Source organism: Narcine bancroftii, chromosome 1 (genome assembly GCF_036971445.1).
Source record: "Narcine bancroftii isolate sNarBan1 chromosome 1, sNarBan1.hap1, whole genome shotgun sequence".
NCBI lineage: Eukaryota > Metazoa > Chordata > Chondrichthyes > Torpediniformes > Narcinidae > Narcine > Narcine bancroftii.
In genome coordinates, this window is record NC_091469.1 from 491,284,454 (window position 1) to 491,298,407 (window position 13,954).

The 13,954-nt window shown below is 52.1% G+C and overlaps 1 protein-coding gene across 1 annotated transcript in view; it reads left to right on the forward strand.

Annotated features, from left to right (window-relative positions):
* The window catches only part of LOC138761855 (WD repeat-containing protein 97-like), a 160,520-nt gene that overhangs the window by 115,564 nt on the left and 31,002 nt on the right, over positions 1 to 13,954 (forward strand). The window contains exons 16-20 of the mRNA XM_069934771.1: positions 909 to 1,148; positions 2,484 to 2,663; positions 2,924 to 3,094; positions 8,239 to 8,436; positions 11,993 to 12,114. Of these exons, the coding sequence (XP_069790872.1) occupies positions 909 to 1,148; positions 2,484 to 2,663; positions 2,924 to 3,094; positions 8,239 to 8,436; positions 11,993 to 12,114 (911 nt within the window). The remainder of the gene's footprint in view (positions 1 to 908; positions 1,149 to 2,483; positions 2,664 to 2,923; positions 3,095 to 8,238; positions 8,437 to 11,992; positions 12,115 to 13,954) is intronic.

Below are 13,954 nucleotides of genomic sequence, written 5' to 3' on the forward strand. Positions count from 1 at the left end.
TAATCCGTCCAAGTCTCTCTGCAACGTTTCGGTTTCTTCAATACTTCCTAGTCCACCACCCATCTTGGTGTCATCTGCAAACTTGGCCACAAAGTCATTCAATCCATAATCTAAATCATCAATATACATTGTAAAAAGAAACGGCCCCAACACCGACCCCTGTGGTCACCACTAGTCACCGGCAACCAACCAGAACAGGATCCCTTTATTCCCACCCTTTGGTTTCTGCCTATCAGCCAATGCTCCACCCAGTCTAATATCTTTCCTGGAATTCCATGGGCTCTCACCTTATTAAGCAGCCTGTTATGCAGCACCTTATAGAAGGCCTTCTAAACATCTAAATACACAACATCCACAGCCTCTCCCTTGTCCATCCTACTTGGTTTCCTCAAAAATTCCAATAGATTGGTCAGGCAGGGTCTTCCCTTCATGAAACCACATTTACCTGAACCTTTCATGGTATGCACCTTGAAGATGACCTCGTCCTTGAGGATTGACTCGAAAAACTTTTAGGATGTAGATGAGGAGGAACTGTTTTTCCCAGAGGGTGGTGAATCTGTTGAATTCACTGCTCATTAAAGCAGTAGAGGTGACCTCAATAAATATATTTAAGACAAGGATGGATAGATTTTAACAAAGTTGGGGAATTAAGGGACATGGGGAAAAGGCAGGTCAGTGGAGATGAGCCGATCATCAGATCAGCCACGATCTCATCATGGCGAAGCAGGCCGGATGGCTGACTCCTGAGCCTGTTTCTTATGCTCTTATGTTCTTCTCCTCTCCATTTCTCCCCTCATCACTATCCCCATCCCCTTACCCCACACCTCCTCCCCCTCTTCCTCTCCACCTCTCTGCCCTTACCCTCTGCCTCTCATGCCTCGCCCCTCACCCCTTTCCCCCAACCCCAGGCCAGGGGACTTCCCCACTGGGCCAGATACCCGGAGGTGCCCATCGCTCTGGACGGGTTCATACCAAACTCGGAATTCTTGCGTCTGCTGTGGCCCATGGAGCCATGGGACCCCACAGATGATTTGGGGAGTGAGCCTGGAATCCCAGCAGTGCAGAAACTGACAGTGGAACCCGAAGTGGAACCAAAAATATTTCGGAAGCAGCTGCAAGCAGACAGGGTGGAGATCGGGGAGCTTCAGGTACAGGACAGGTAGTGGCAGGGGTCAGTGGTTTGGGGCATTTGGGGAGGGGTGCCTGGGATCCGCGTCTTAGGTCCACGTCGGTGTGTACATCTGCATCTGGGGAGTGCAACGTTTTAGATTGTGGGATAATTTGGGGAGGGATTGTATTGATGAGGGGGTGTGTGGGGATTGGGGGTAGAGAGGGAATGTGGGGATTTGGTGTAGAGAGGGTGTTGGGGATTGGGGGTAGAGAGGGTGTGGGGATTGAAGGGCAGAGAGGGTGTGTGGGGATTGGGGGGGGTAGAGAGGGTGTGGGGGGATTGGGGGTAGAGAGGGTGTGGGAATTGGGGGATAGAGGGTGTGTGGGGATTGGGGGATAGAGAGGGTGTGGATGGGATTGGGAGTAGAGAGGGTGTGTGGGGATTGGGGGGTAGAGAGGGTGTGGGGGTATTGGGGTAGAGAGGGTGTGTGGGTATTGGGGGTAGAGGGTGTTGGGGGATTGGGGGTAGAGAGGGTGTGGGGGGATTGGGGGATAAAAAGGGTATGTGGGTATTGGGAGGTAGAGAGGGTGTGGGAGGTTTGGGTGTAGAGAGGATGTGGGGGGATTGGGGGGTAGAGAGGCTGTGGGGGGATTGGGGAGTAGAGAGGATGTGGGGGATAGAAAGGGCGTGTGGGTATTGGGGGTAGAGAGGGTGTGGGGGTATTGGGGGTAGAGAGAGTGTGTGGGTATTGGGGTAGAGAGGGTGTGGGGGGATTGGGGAGAGGGTGTGTGGGGATTGGGGGGTAGAGAGGGTGTGTGGGGGTTGGTTGTAGAGAGGGTGTGGGGGGATTGGGGGTAGAGAGGGTGTGGGGGATTGGGTGCAGAGAGGGTGTGGGGGGATTGGGGGGTAGAGAGGGTGTGGGGGGATTGGGGGTAGAGAGGGTGTGGGGGATAGAGAGGGTGTGGCGGGTAGAGAGGTTGTGGGGGGTTTGGGGGTAGAGAGGATGTGGGGGGATTGGGGGTAGAGAGGGTGTGGGTGGTAGAGAGGGTGTGGGGGTTAGAGAGGTTATGGGGGGTTTGGGGGTAGAGAGGGTGTGGGGGGGATTGGGGGTAGAGAGGGTATGTGGGGATTGGGGGTAGAGAGGGTGTGGGGATTGCAGGGGTGGAGAGGTTGTGTGGGGATTGAGGGTTAGAGAGGGTGTGTTGGGATTGGGGATAGAAAAGGTGGGGGAAGGGGAGTGGTGGGTGGGAGTGTGTGAGAAAGAGGAGTATGGTGGAAGGTTTGTTTCGGGGTATGTGGGAGGGAAGGGGAATTACTTCTCACCAGCTCCTGTCACAGCTCTGACTTACCTTACAATTGTGGTCTGTGCCAGGCAGTGATCTCTAGGGGTACTGGCCGAGTCCTGGAGCCAGTGGATGGAGTAGCGTCTGCCAGTCCACAGGAGTGGACTGATGTGGAGACCCCCAGCACCAACATAAAGACCCCCAGCCCTGATGTGGATGCCCTAATCCCTGATGTGAAGACCCACAGTCCTGAAGTGGAGGCCCCAGAGGTATCACACCCCACTGTAGTTTCCCCTTGCACCAACCCCCTTGCACCATCCCCCCTTACGGTCTCCCACCTCGTGGTTCTCCCCTCCATTCAAGGATCCCCCCCTGTTCCCCCCCCAATGCAGCTCCCCTCCCCCCTTGTGGTTCCCCCACCACGGTTTCACTCCTCGAAGTTTCCACCATCACAGTTCCCACCACCCCACCCCCCACCCCCATCTTTGGTTCAAACCCCATTGGGCGTTAATCTATCATGGTTCTGCAGGATCAAGTGAACGTGAAGCTGCCCGCAACAGACCCGAGGGCCAGTCATATATGCCACCAGTCTTCACTGCCATTGCCGGTGGTACCAACCACTCCTCCTGTTCCGGCGATGGTCACACAGTTCCAGGATGAGCCCTGGTTTACCAAGGTCTTCCCAAACATCAACACCAAGGTATGGACCACCCCCTCCTCTCATAGTAACCAGTCCAGTACCAAAGGAAAGAGAGCTTCTCCCTAACTGGCGAAGTGGGGAAACCATTCCCTCCCCTCCACCTCTTCCCTTTCCTCACTCCACTCTCCATTCCCTCTCCACCCCCACCCCCTCCCCCATTTCCTTCCTTTCCCTCTCCAGATACCACTGCTCAACAACACTCCCTCAGAATTCTCTGGTCTAAAACACTCCCCCAAGATACCTCTGCTCTACAACACTCCCCCAGATCACTCTGCTCTACAACATTCCCCCAGATCCCTCTGCCCTAAAACTCACCCCCAGATTCCTCGGCTCTACAACACCCCCCCTAGATCCCTATGCTCCACAACATTCCCCAAGATCCCTCTGCTCTACAACACTCCCCAAGAACCCACTCCTCTACAACACCCTCTCAGATATCTCTGCTCTACAACATTCCCCCAGATCTCGATTCCCTAAAACACTCCCCCAGATTCCTTTGTTCCACAACATTCGCCCAAATCCCTCTGATCTCCAATACTCCAGAAATCCCTCTGCTCCACATCATTCCACCAGATCCCTCTGCTCTACAAGACACCTCCAAACCCTCTGCTCCACAACATACCCCCAGATCCCTGTACCCTATAACACTCCCTCAGATCCCTCTGCTCCACAACACTGCACAGATCCCTCTGCCCTACAACACTCCCCCAGATCCCTCTGCTCCACAACTTTCCCCCAGATCCCTCTGCTCTACAACACTCCCCAAATCCTCTGTCCAACAACACCCCCCAGATGCCTCTGCTCCACAACATTCACCCAAGATCCCTCTGCTCCACGACACTCCCCCAAGATCCCACTGCTCTACAATACTCCCCCCAGATCTCTCTGCCCTACATCACTCCCCCAGATCCCTCTGCTCCACAAAACTCCACAGATCCCTCCACTCTACAACATACCCCCAGATCAATCTGCTCTACAACACGCCCCCTGATCCCTCTGCTCTACAACACTCCCCCAGATCCCTCCGCTTTACAACACCACCCCACATCACTCTGCTCTACAACACTTTCCCAGATCCCTCTGCTCTACAACACTCCAAAGATCCCTCTGCCCAACAACACTTCAAAGATCCCTCTGCCCAACAACACTCCACCAGCTCGATCTGCTCAACATTACCCAGATCCCTCTGCCCCACAACACTCCCTCAAATCCTCTGTTCTGTAACATTCCCCCAATTCCCTCTGCTCCACCACACTCTCCCAGATCTCTCGGCCCTACAACACTCCCCCAGATCTCTGTGCTCCTCAACACTCCCCCAGATCTCTGTGCTCCTCAACACTCCCCCAGATCTCTGTGCTCTACAGCATTCCTCCAGATTCATCTGCTCTACAACACTCCCCCAGATCACTCTGCTCCACAACACTCCCCCAGATACATCTGCTGTACAACACTCCTCCAAGATCCCTCTGCTCTACAACACTCTCCCCGATCTCTCTTCTCTACAACATACCCACAGATCACTCTGCCCAACAAAACTCCCCCAAGATCCCTCTGCTCCACACTTCCCCAGATCCCTCTGCTCCACTCTTCCCCAAGATCTCTTTGTTTTACAACATTCCCTCAGATCCCTCTGCTCTAAAACACTCCCCCAGATCACTCTTCTCTACAACACTCCTCCAGTTTCCTCTGTTCCACAACGCTACCCCAAGATCCCTTTGCTCTACAACACTCCACCAGATCCCTCCACTCTACAACACTCCCCCAGATTACTCTGCGCTACAACACTCCCCCAGATTACTCTGCGCTACAAAACTCCCCCAGATCCCTCTGCTCTACAACACTCCGCAGATCCCTCTGCCCTACAACACACCCCCAAATGCTCTGTCCTGCAACACGCCCCCAGATCCCTCTGCCCTACAACACTCTCCCAAGATCCCTATGCTCTACAACACTCCCCCAGATGCATCTGCTCTCCAACACTCCACCAGATCCCTCCGCTCTACAGCACTTCCCCAGATCCCTCTGCTCCACAACACTCCAAAGATCCCTCTGTCCTACAACACTCCAAAGATCCCTCTGCCGTACAATACTACCCCAGATCTCTCTGCTCTACAATACACCCCCAGATCATTCTGCTCTATAACACTTCTCCAGATCCCCCTTCTCCACCACACTGCCCCGGATCCCTCTGCTCCACAACACTCCCCCAGATATCTCTGCCCTACAACATCACCCCAGATCACTCTGCCTTACAACACTCCACCAGATCCCTCTGCCCTACCACACTCCCCAAATCCTCTGTCCAACAACACACCTCCAGATCACTCTGCTCCACAACACTCCCCCAACATACCTCTGCTCTACAACACTCCCTCAGATCCCTCTGCTCTCCTATTCTCCCTCAAATCCCTCTGCTCTACAACACTCCACCAGATACCTCCACTCTACAACACTCCCCCAGATCCCTCTGCTCTGCAACACTCTCCCAGATCCCTCGACTCTACAACACTCCACCAGTTCCCTCCGCTCTACAACACTCCACCAGATCCCTCGGCTCTACAACACTCCCCCAGATCCCTCCGCTCTACAACACTCCACCAGATCCCTCAGCTCTACAACACTCCCCCAGATTCCTCTGCTCTGCAACACTCTCCCAGATCCCTCCGCTCTACAACATTCCACCAGATCCCTCAGCTCTACAACACTCCCCCAGATCCCTCTGCTCTCCTATTCTCCCTCAAATCCCTCTGCTCTACAACACTCCCCCAGATCCCTCTATCCTACAACACTCCCCCAGATCCCGCTGCTTTACAACCCTCCCCCAGATTACCCAGATCCCTTGGCTCTTCATCACTCCCCCAGATCCCTCTGCCCTACAACACTCCCCCAGATCCCTCTGCCCTACAACACTCCCCCAGATCCCTCTGCCCTACAAAACTCCCTCAGATCCCTCAGCTCTACAACACTCCCCCAGATCCCTCTGTCCTACAACACTCCCCCAGATCCCTCTGCTCTACACACTCCCCAGATTCCCCAGCTCTACAAGACTCCCCCAGATTCCCCAGCTCTACAACACTCCCCCAGATCCCTCCGTTCTACAACACTCCCCCAGATCCCTCCGCTCTACAACACTCCCCCAGATCCCTCCGCTCTACAACACTCCCCCAGATCCCTCTGCCCTACAAAACTCCCTCAGATCCCTCAGCTCTACAACACTCCCCCAGATCCCTCTATCCTACAACACTCCCCCAGATCCCGCTGCTTTACAACCCTCCCCCAGATTACCCAGATCCCTTGGCTCTTCATCACTCCCCCAGATCCCTCTGCCCTACAACACTCCCCCAGATCCCTCTGCCCTACAACACTCCCCCAGATCCCTCTGCCCTACAAAACTCCCTCAGATCCCTCAGCTCTACAACACTCCCCCAGATCCCTCTGTCCTACAACACTCCCCCAGATCCCTCTGCTCTACACACTCCCCAGATTCCCCAGCTCTACAAGACTCCCCCAGATTCCCCAGCTCTACAACACTCCCCCAGATCCCTCCGTTCTACAACACTCCCCCAGATCCCTCCGCTCTACAACACTCCCCCAGATCCCTCCGCTCTACAACACTCCCCCAGATTTCCCAGCTCTACAACACTCCCCCAGATCCCTCTGCTCTCCTATTCTCCCTCAAATCCCTCTGCTCTACAACACTCCCCCAGATCCCTCTATCCTACAACACTCCCCCAGATCCCGCTGCTTTACAACCCTCCCCCAGATTACCCAGATCCCTTGGCTCTTCATCACTCCCCCAGATCCCTCTGCCCTACAACACTCCCCCAGATCCCTCTGCCCTACAACACTCCCCCAGATCCCTCTGCCCTACAAAACTCCCTCAGATCCCTCAGCTCTACAACACTCCCCCAGATCCCTCTGTCCTACAACACTCCCCCAGATCCCTCTGCTCTACACACTCCCCAGATTCCCCAGCTCTACAAGACTCCCCCAGATTCCCCAGCTCTACAACACTCCCCCAGATCCCTCCGTTCTACAACACTCCCCCAGATCCCTCCGCTCTACAACACTCCCCCAGATCCCTCCGCTCTACAACACTCCCCCAGATCCCTCTGCCCTACAAAACTCCCTCAGATCCCTCAGCTCTACAACACTCCCCCAGATCCCTCTATCCTACAACACTCCCCCAGATCCCGCTGCTTTACAACCCTCCCCCAGATTACCCAGATCCCTTGGCTCTTCATCACTCCCCCAGATCCCTCTGCCCTACAACACTCCCCCAGATCCCTCTGCCCTACAACACTCCCCCAGATCCCTCTGCCCTACAAAACTCCCTCAGATCCCTCAGCTCTACAACACTCCCCCAGATCCCTCTGTCCTACAACACTCCCCCAGATCCCTCTGCTCTACACACTCCCCAGATTCCCCAGCTCTACAAGACTCCCCCAGATTCCCCAGCTCTACAACACTCCCCCAGATCCCTCCGTTCTACAACACTCCCCCAGATCCCTCCGCTCTACAACACTCCCCCAGATCCCTCCGCTCTGCAACACTCCCCCAGATTTCCCAGCTCTACAACACTCCCCCAGTTCCCTCCGCTCTACAACACTCCCACAGACCCCTCCGTTACTCTGGTTCATGTGGGTTTCTCTTCATCTTGCCAGAGTAGTCTTTCCTGTGTGGCATAGGTAGGGTGGGCCGTCATTGCATTTTTCCCAGGGCCCAAATCAGAAACACCAGAAGATATGTTCAAAGTGAAGGGAGGGATGTTTTTGAGAGACATCAGGGATATGTTTTGACACAGAGAGTTGTAGGTGCCTAGTATGTTTTGCCAGGAGTAGTGGTAGAGGCTGGAATAATGGGGGCATTTTTGAGACTCTGAGACAGGCTCATCGATTAAACAAAAATAGAGGATTATGGGATTTAGAATTTTTTTTAAGGAATATATGGCTCGGCACAACATCGAGTGCAGAAGGGCCTGCTCTGTACTGTAGTGTTCCATGAACAGATATATGGTTATATTAATTCTTTCAAACAATGTCTAGTGCAGTCCATCTTTAGAAAGTTAAAATCCCCGGCTATGATGACCTTATTTGACCTAGTGTAGCTTTGATTTTGAGTGTTTCTTTCCCCCTTTATTCTAGACCTTTCCGCAGGACCTGACGCCACAGGGATTTGTAATGTTGCTGATTGATCAGTTAAGGACGGCAGAGTACAGTGTGAAGGTGGAGATCACCAAGGTCCTGGTCAGGGTGTTGGCCGACCAGCCACCGGACATCACCAGGCTGGCCCACCAGACCCTGATGGCCATCCTCAATGGGTCCAACCCACCTCGAGTTAAGGTTTGTGCCCTCACTGCCGGGTAGGACCTCTCTCCTCCACCTTTCGTGCCAGTACTGACACTCCGACGTTCCCACCGCCATGCCCCAAAGGTCTGTCTGTCCAGATGTGATTGAGTTCTCCTTGTGGCCAGGTGGAGGGTCATCATGTTGTGGTTACACATTGGGGAAACAGGCCATTCAGCCCACGTCCTTGCCATCCCATCCCTTCCTCAGCACACTCGCCTCAACCCCACATTAAATTGTCATACATCCCCAAGCCCAACATCATTGTTAGATGTGGCTCCACCTACTATAAACCCCTTTGGGTGCACCAAAGAGTTGTGCAAGTTTATTGTCACATTGAAGATTTGTGTAATAGTACAGAGCATGTAATATTACACGAAATTTACTTCTGCCTGCCATTGCCATTAGAGTTGCCCATTGCCCTTTACAGTACAAGAGAAAGGGAAACGAAAGAGAGGCCCTTCTAAGACGCTGAGTGTCCATGGATTCCCGCAGCCTATGAGCCCACGCAGATTCCTGTTCGATCCATCGGCCACCCGAGCTCCAGATCCAAATCTCTGACATGATCAGGAAGCCTTCACCGCCCGAGACCCTATCAGCACCCCCTCAAATCCAATCTCCCTCAACTGGTTCCCATAAGCCAGCCTCCCACGGTCTGTATGGTTCTTGTAAGTCGCCCACAGCCTGTGTGGTTCCCTCAGCCACAGAGCCCCCTTGCTGGTCTGTCACCATGGTTACAGCCCTTTCGGGTCATCTCCTCTGCTTCTCCTTCTCAAAGTGAGGTTGGGGGTGGTGGGGGGGAATGTTCACCCCATTCCGGGTGCCCTGCTCCAGTCCGCTGCTCCCCTCGGAGTCCGCAACCCCTCATGGTCACTTGCAAGCTCAAGTGCCGCCATCTTGGGCACATACCCCGCAAGTCACAGGATTTTACTGACAAACATCGTCGGCTCCTTTAACAGGCCGTTTAAAACCTGGATGGAGTCACTGGCATTAGGACCAGACGGCTGAACCCTTCAGAGCAGTGCTGTCTCCCTGCTCTCCTGGGTCCACACCAGGCGGAGGGCTGCCTTAACAGCAGCTCCAACAGCGCTGACATTTCTTTTTGAACAGATTGACTGAAATTCCTGCTTGCTGCTATCACACAGATTCATCAGGCACATCACCTGCCCACAGTACGTCGAGAGAGGAAAATAAATTAAAAATACAGGACCTCCCCGACTTGCAACTTACGTCCAACAACATGTATGACCGAACATTTGTTCAAAAAATTTGACAAACTCAAACGGATACAGGGCATGTCAGAGCCAAAATGTGCGTGCTTACCTTGTTAGTTGGTGTCCCGGGGTCCGTAGGCTGGGCGCCGCCATCTTGATTCCTGTGTGCATGTTGGCGCATGTGCGGTTCGCTTATTAGAGAGAGTTAAGGGTGCGGATTCAATATCGTTAGGGAGCTTAACTCTTGCACAGGTGCCAACTGAACTCCAATACGCAAACCCACCCCGCTGATGACGCCACCGTTGTCAGCCGAATAACTGGGAATGGTGAGTTAGGATGCAGGACAGAGGTCAAGGACCTGGGTGGGTGGTGCCACAATCACAACCTTGCTCTCAGTGTCACCAAGGAACTGATTGTTCATTTTAGGAAGGAGTGACTGATGGACTAAGTACCTGTCCATGTTGATGGGACGGAGGTGGAGAGGGTCTGAACCATTAAGGGTTTTTTTAGACACACAGCAAGGTGACAGGCCCTTTCAGCACACGAGCCTGTGCTGGCCAATTATACCCACTTGGCCTACAACCCCTGCTGTGTTTTTGAAAGGTGGGAGGAAACCAGAGCCCCCGGGGAAAACCCACGCAGACACAGGGAGGACCGCTATTCTAACCATGCCTCCCAAGTTCCTGGCAGTTCGTATCTCAAGAGGCTCTCTTCTGGATCCAGCTCATTGAGGCAAACGTGAAGAAGCCACACCAATGCCTCCACTTTCTAGGGAGTCTGAAGGAATTTGGCATGTCGTTGAATGCTCTATTAAATTTCTACACATGTACTGTGGAAAGTATCTTTGATGTGAACTGGCCTGGTTTGAGAATTCAACTGCCCAGGAACAGAGAAGGTTGCAGAAGGTAACAAACCCAGCCAGGACCACCATAGGCTCTGACCTCCCATCCACTGCAGACATATATCAAGGCAGCAGCCAACATCGTAAAGGATCTCCCCCCCCCCTCCACCACCCCCCCCATCACCCTGCTCGCAATCTCTTCCCACTGCTACCGTCAAGCAGAAGGTCCAGGAGCCTGAAGACCAGCTCCCCTGGGTTCAAGAGCAGTTACTTTACGATGACTATCAGTCCCTCGAATCTCCTTAACCATTGGGACCATTATCGGTGAAATTAACCGATTGGAGACCTCAAGTATCGTTTCACAGATTTTATTTCACATGATACATTATGGAGAACAGGTTGGTGGCAATCTGCACTGCTTACCAACTCTGAAATCTCCTTTACAAGCATGTATAATCCACATCCTTCCTATAATCACCTCATTACAGGATGGATGAAGCTCTGGAGAGGGTGCAGAGGAGATTCACCAGGATGTTACCTGGGTTGGGAACCAAGTCTTAAGAGGCAAGGTGAGCAGAGCTGGGACTTTTCTCTTTGGAGTGAAGAAGGATGAGAGGAGACTTGATAGAGGTTGACAAGATTCTGAGTGGCAGAGATAGGGTGGACTGGCAGTGTCCATTTCCCAAGGAGAGAGTAGCAAATGCCAGAGGACACGAGTACAAAAAGAGGGAGGAAAGTTTAGGGGAGACATGAGGGTTCTTTTTTTTGAGTTGTGGGTCCCTGGAATGCCTTGCCAGGGGTGGTGGTGGTGGAGGCTGGACAATTAGGGGCATTTAAGAGACTCTGAGACAGGCACATGGACGGATGAAAAATGGAGGGTTATAGGGTAGGAAGGGTTTAGTACTTTTTTTAAGGAATCTGTGAGAACATCGAGGGTCATCGAGCACTGTACTGTGCTGTTGTGTTCTATGTTTTATATTTATAAAGAGAGACAAACAAGCTGTTACAGAAAATGGGATTACATCATGGGGTAAACCCGTGAGAACTCCATCAAAACCTTTAGTACAATTTGTCTTTTAAAATCTTAGTTTTGTCTAATTTGAAGGAGAATTACCACTGTCAGTGTCCTTGACCACAGCTAAGGCTGCAACTTAGCTCCTCGATAATATCTTGCTGAACAGACGCTGTATTAAAATGGGCCGTCTGTCAGTGACGTTACTGGCAGTGTCAGCCCTTTCTTCCAAAATTTCTTGCACAGCCTCCGACCCGGCTCCCTGCTCCACGACCTCACACTAACTGTCACTGAATATTTAGGATCTCCTTTCTACTGGGGTAATTTATTGTACTCTATTGGAGTTATGTGCGTGGCTGCAGCAAGTAAGAATTTTGGTGTGTCTGTATGACCCTAAACTCATTTCGTCGAGGTGATGAAACCAGGTTGTTCCGCGCTGTGTAACTCGAAGGGTTGGTTGAAACAACTGTGTTTGTGTGAAAGTAGATTGGAGAGCAGCGGGAGTTTATCTGTGCCGCCCTGTGGGTGCTGAAGGAGCTGATACCCCACTCCCAGGGGCTGCTGCTGGAGTTAATGGTCCAGTTCCTGCAGAGCGACGCCATTCAGCGGTGAGTGACCCGAGGCCCAGCACCGTCACACCCGACAACAATCCCCATCAGCCCTTCTTGACCGCAGCACCCGCTCGAATCCCAACTCCGATACCTGGTTCCCATGAACCAGACTCCGGCTGCCCACAGTCCACCTGGGTCCTTCCACCGCATCGCCTGCAGCCCTCGGCCTGTGTGGGTCCATCATTGGGGAGAGGGAGGGAGAGACTGGGAGAAGGAGAGAGTCAGGCAGTGGAAGAGAGATGGGGAGAGGAAGAGATAAGGAGAGAAAGAGAGGGAAAGAGATGGAGAGAGGAGGAGAAATATGGGCAGGGGGAGGAAATATGGGGAGAGTGGGATGCATTGGAATATTGAATGGGGGAGGGAAAGTGGGCAGGACAGACCCTCCCTCACTGTCAGCCAGGCCAGGGAACTGGTCAGATGTCTGGCAGAGGGCTGTCGCTCTCTCTTGTCCACATCCACGGAGCTGAGGTGGGGATAGTTGACATCGTTAAGTTCCTCAGGTGAACATCTCCAGTGACCTGTCCTGATCCACCCATGCTGATACAAAATGGCCAAGAAAGCAGCTCTATCTCAGAAGCCGGAGGAAATTTGTCCAGTTTCCTGCATCCCTCAACAATTGTTTAGGAGAGGGAAGGGGAATAGGCCGTTCCCCTCAACAATATGGGGGTGGACATCCCTCTTGATCCGCATTTAGGAGAATTTGGCCGTCATGAATGTTAACTTCCCCTAAAGTAAATCCAAATTTATTAAAATCACTTTGGCGATAGCCGGGAAATGTCTAGAAGAACCGATTCCCTCTTACATACTGATCGATGGAAAATGGAAATGCAAAGTTGTAAACCCCTGGAGAAAATTACTTACCATCTTAGAAATAAATATAACATGTTCAGTGATATTTGGCAGCCTCATTTAAAAGCCAGGATAGTTTAGTCTATTATTAAATATTTGATATTTAATTTTCATCCCTTATTTGTAATTTAATATTTTTATTGTGTTAAATGTTGACGCCCAGCTCTTTCCCCTTTTCCTCTGTCCACAGTTTCTTTTCCTTTCTCTGAGGTATGGACGGGGGATTTCTCGGCTCAATGTGCATTTTAAGGACCTAATTTTATTTTGTACATTTGTATATATTCGTATATACATTCACTGAGTCCTTGTATATATTTTCTTAAAAATTAAATAAAATATCATTTTAAATTTTAAAAATTAATTTTAATTTTAAATTTTAAAATGGGGAAGACGATCTTCCAGGGACAAGTCATAGTTGTCACATCTCTAGCCCCCCCCCCCGGCTCAGAAGGGAAGGAGGTGGGTAGAAGAGGAGAGTGATGGCGATTAGGGACTTGTTGGCTAGGAGACCAAATAGGAGGTTTTATGAATGACATCGAAGCTCCTGGATGTTATGTTGCCTCCCAGGTCCAATGGTCAGGATCTGATTGAGTTCACAGCATTCTGGGAGGGCGAGCAGCAAGATGTCATAGTCCACGTGGGGACCAATGACATAGATAGGAGTAGTGATGAGGTCCTGAAGAGGGATTATAGGGAGTTATGAAAGAAGTTAAAAAGCAGAACCTCAAGGGTGGTGATCTGTGCCATGTGCCAGTCAGGGTAGGGATAGGAAGTTGTGGCAGATGAATACGTGGCTGAAGAGTTGGTGCAGGGGTCAGAGGTTCAGATTTGTGGATCATTGGGATCTTCTGGGGAAGGTCTGACCTGTGAAGGAAGGTTGGCCTGCACCTGAACTGGAGGGGGTCCAATATCCTGGTGAGCAGGTTTGCAAGAGGATTTAAACGAATCTGGCAGGGGATGAGAGCCAGAATGTGAGGGCAGAGATTAG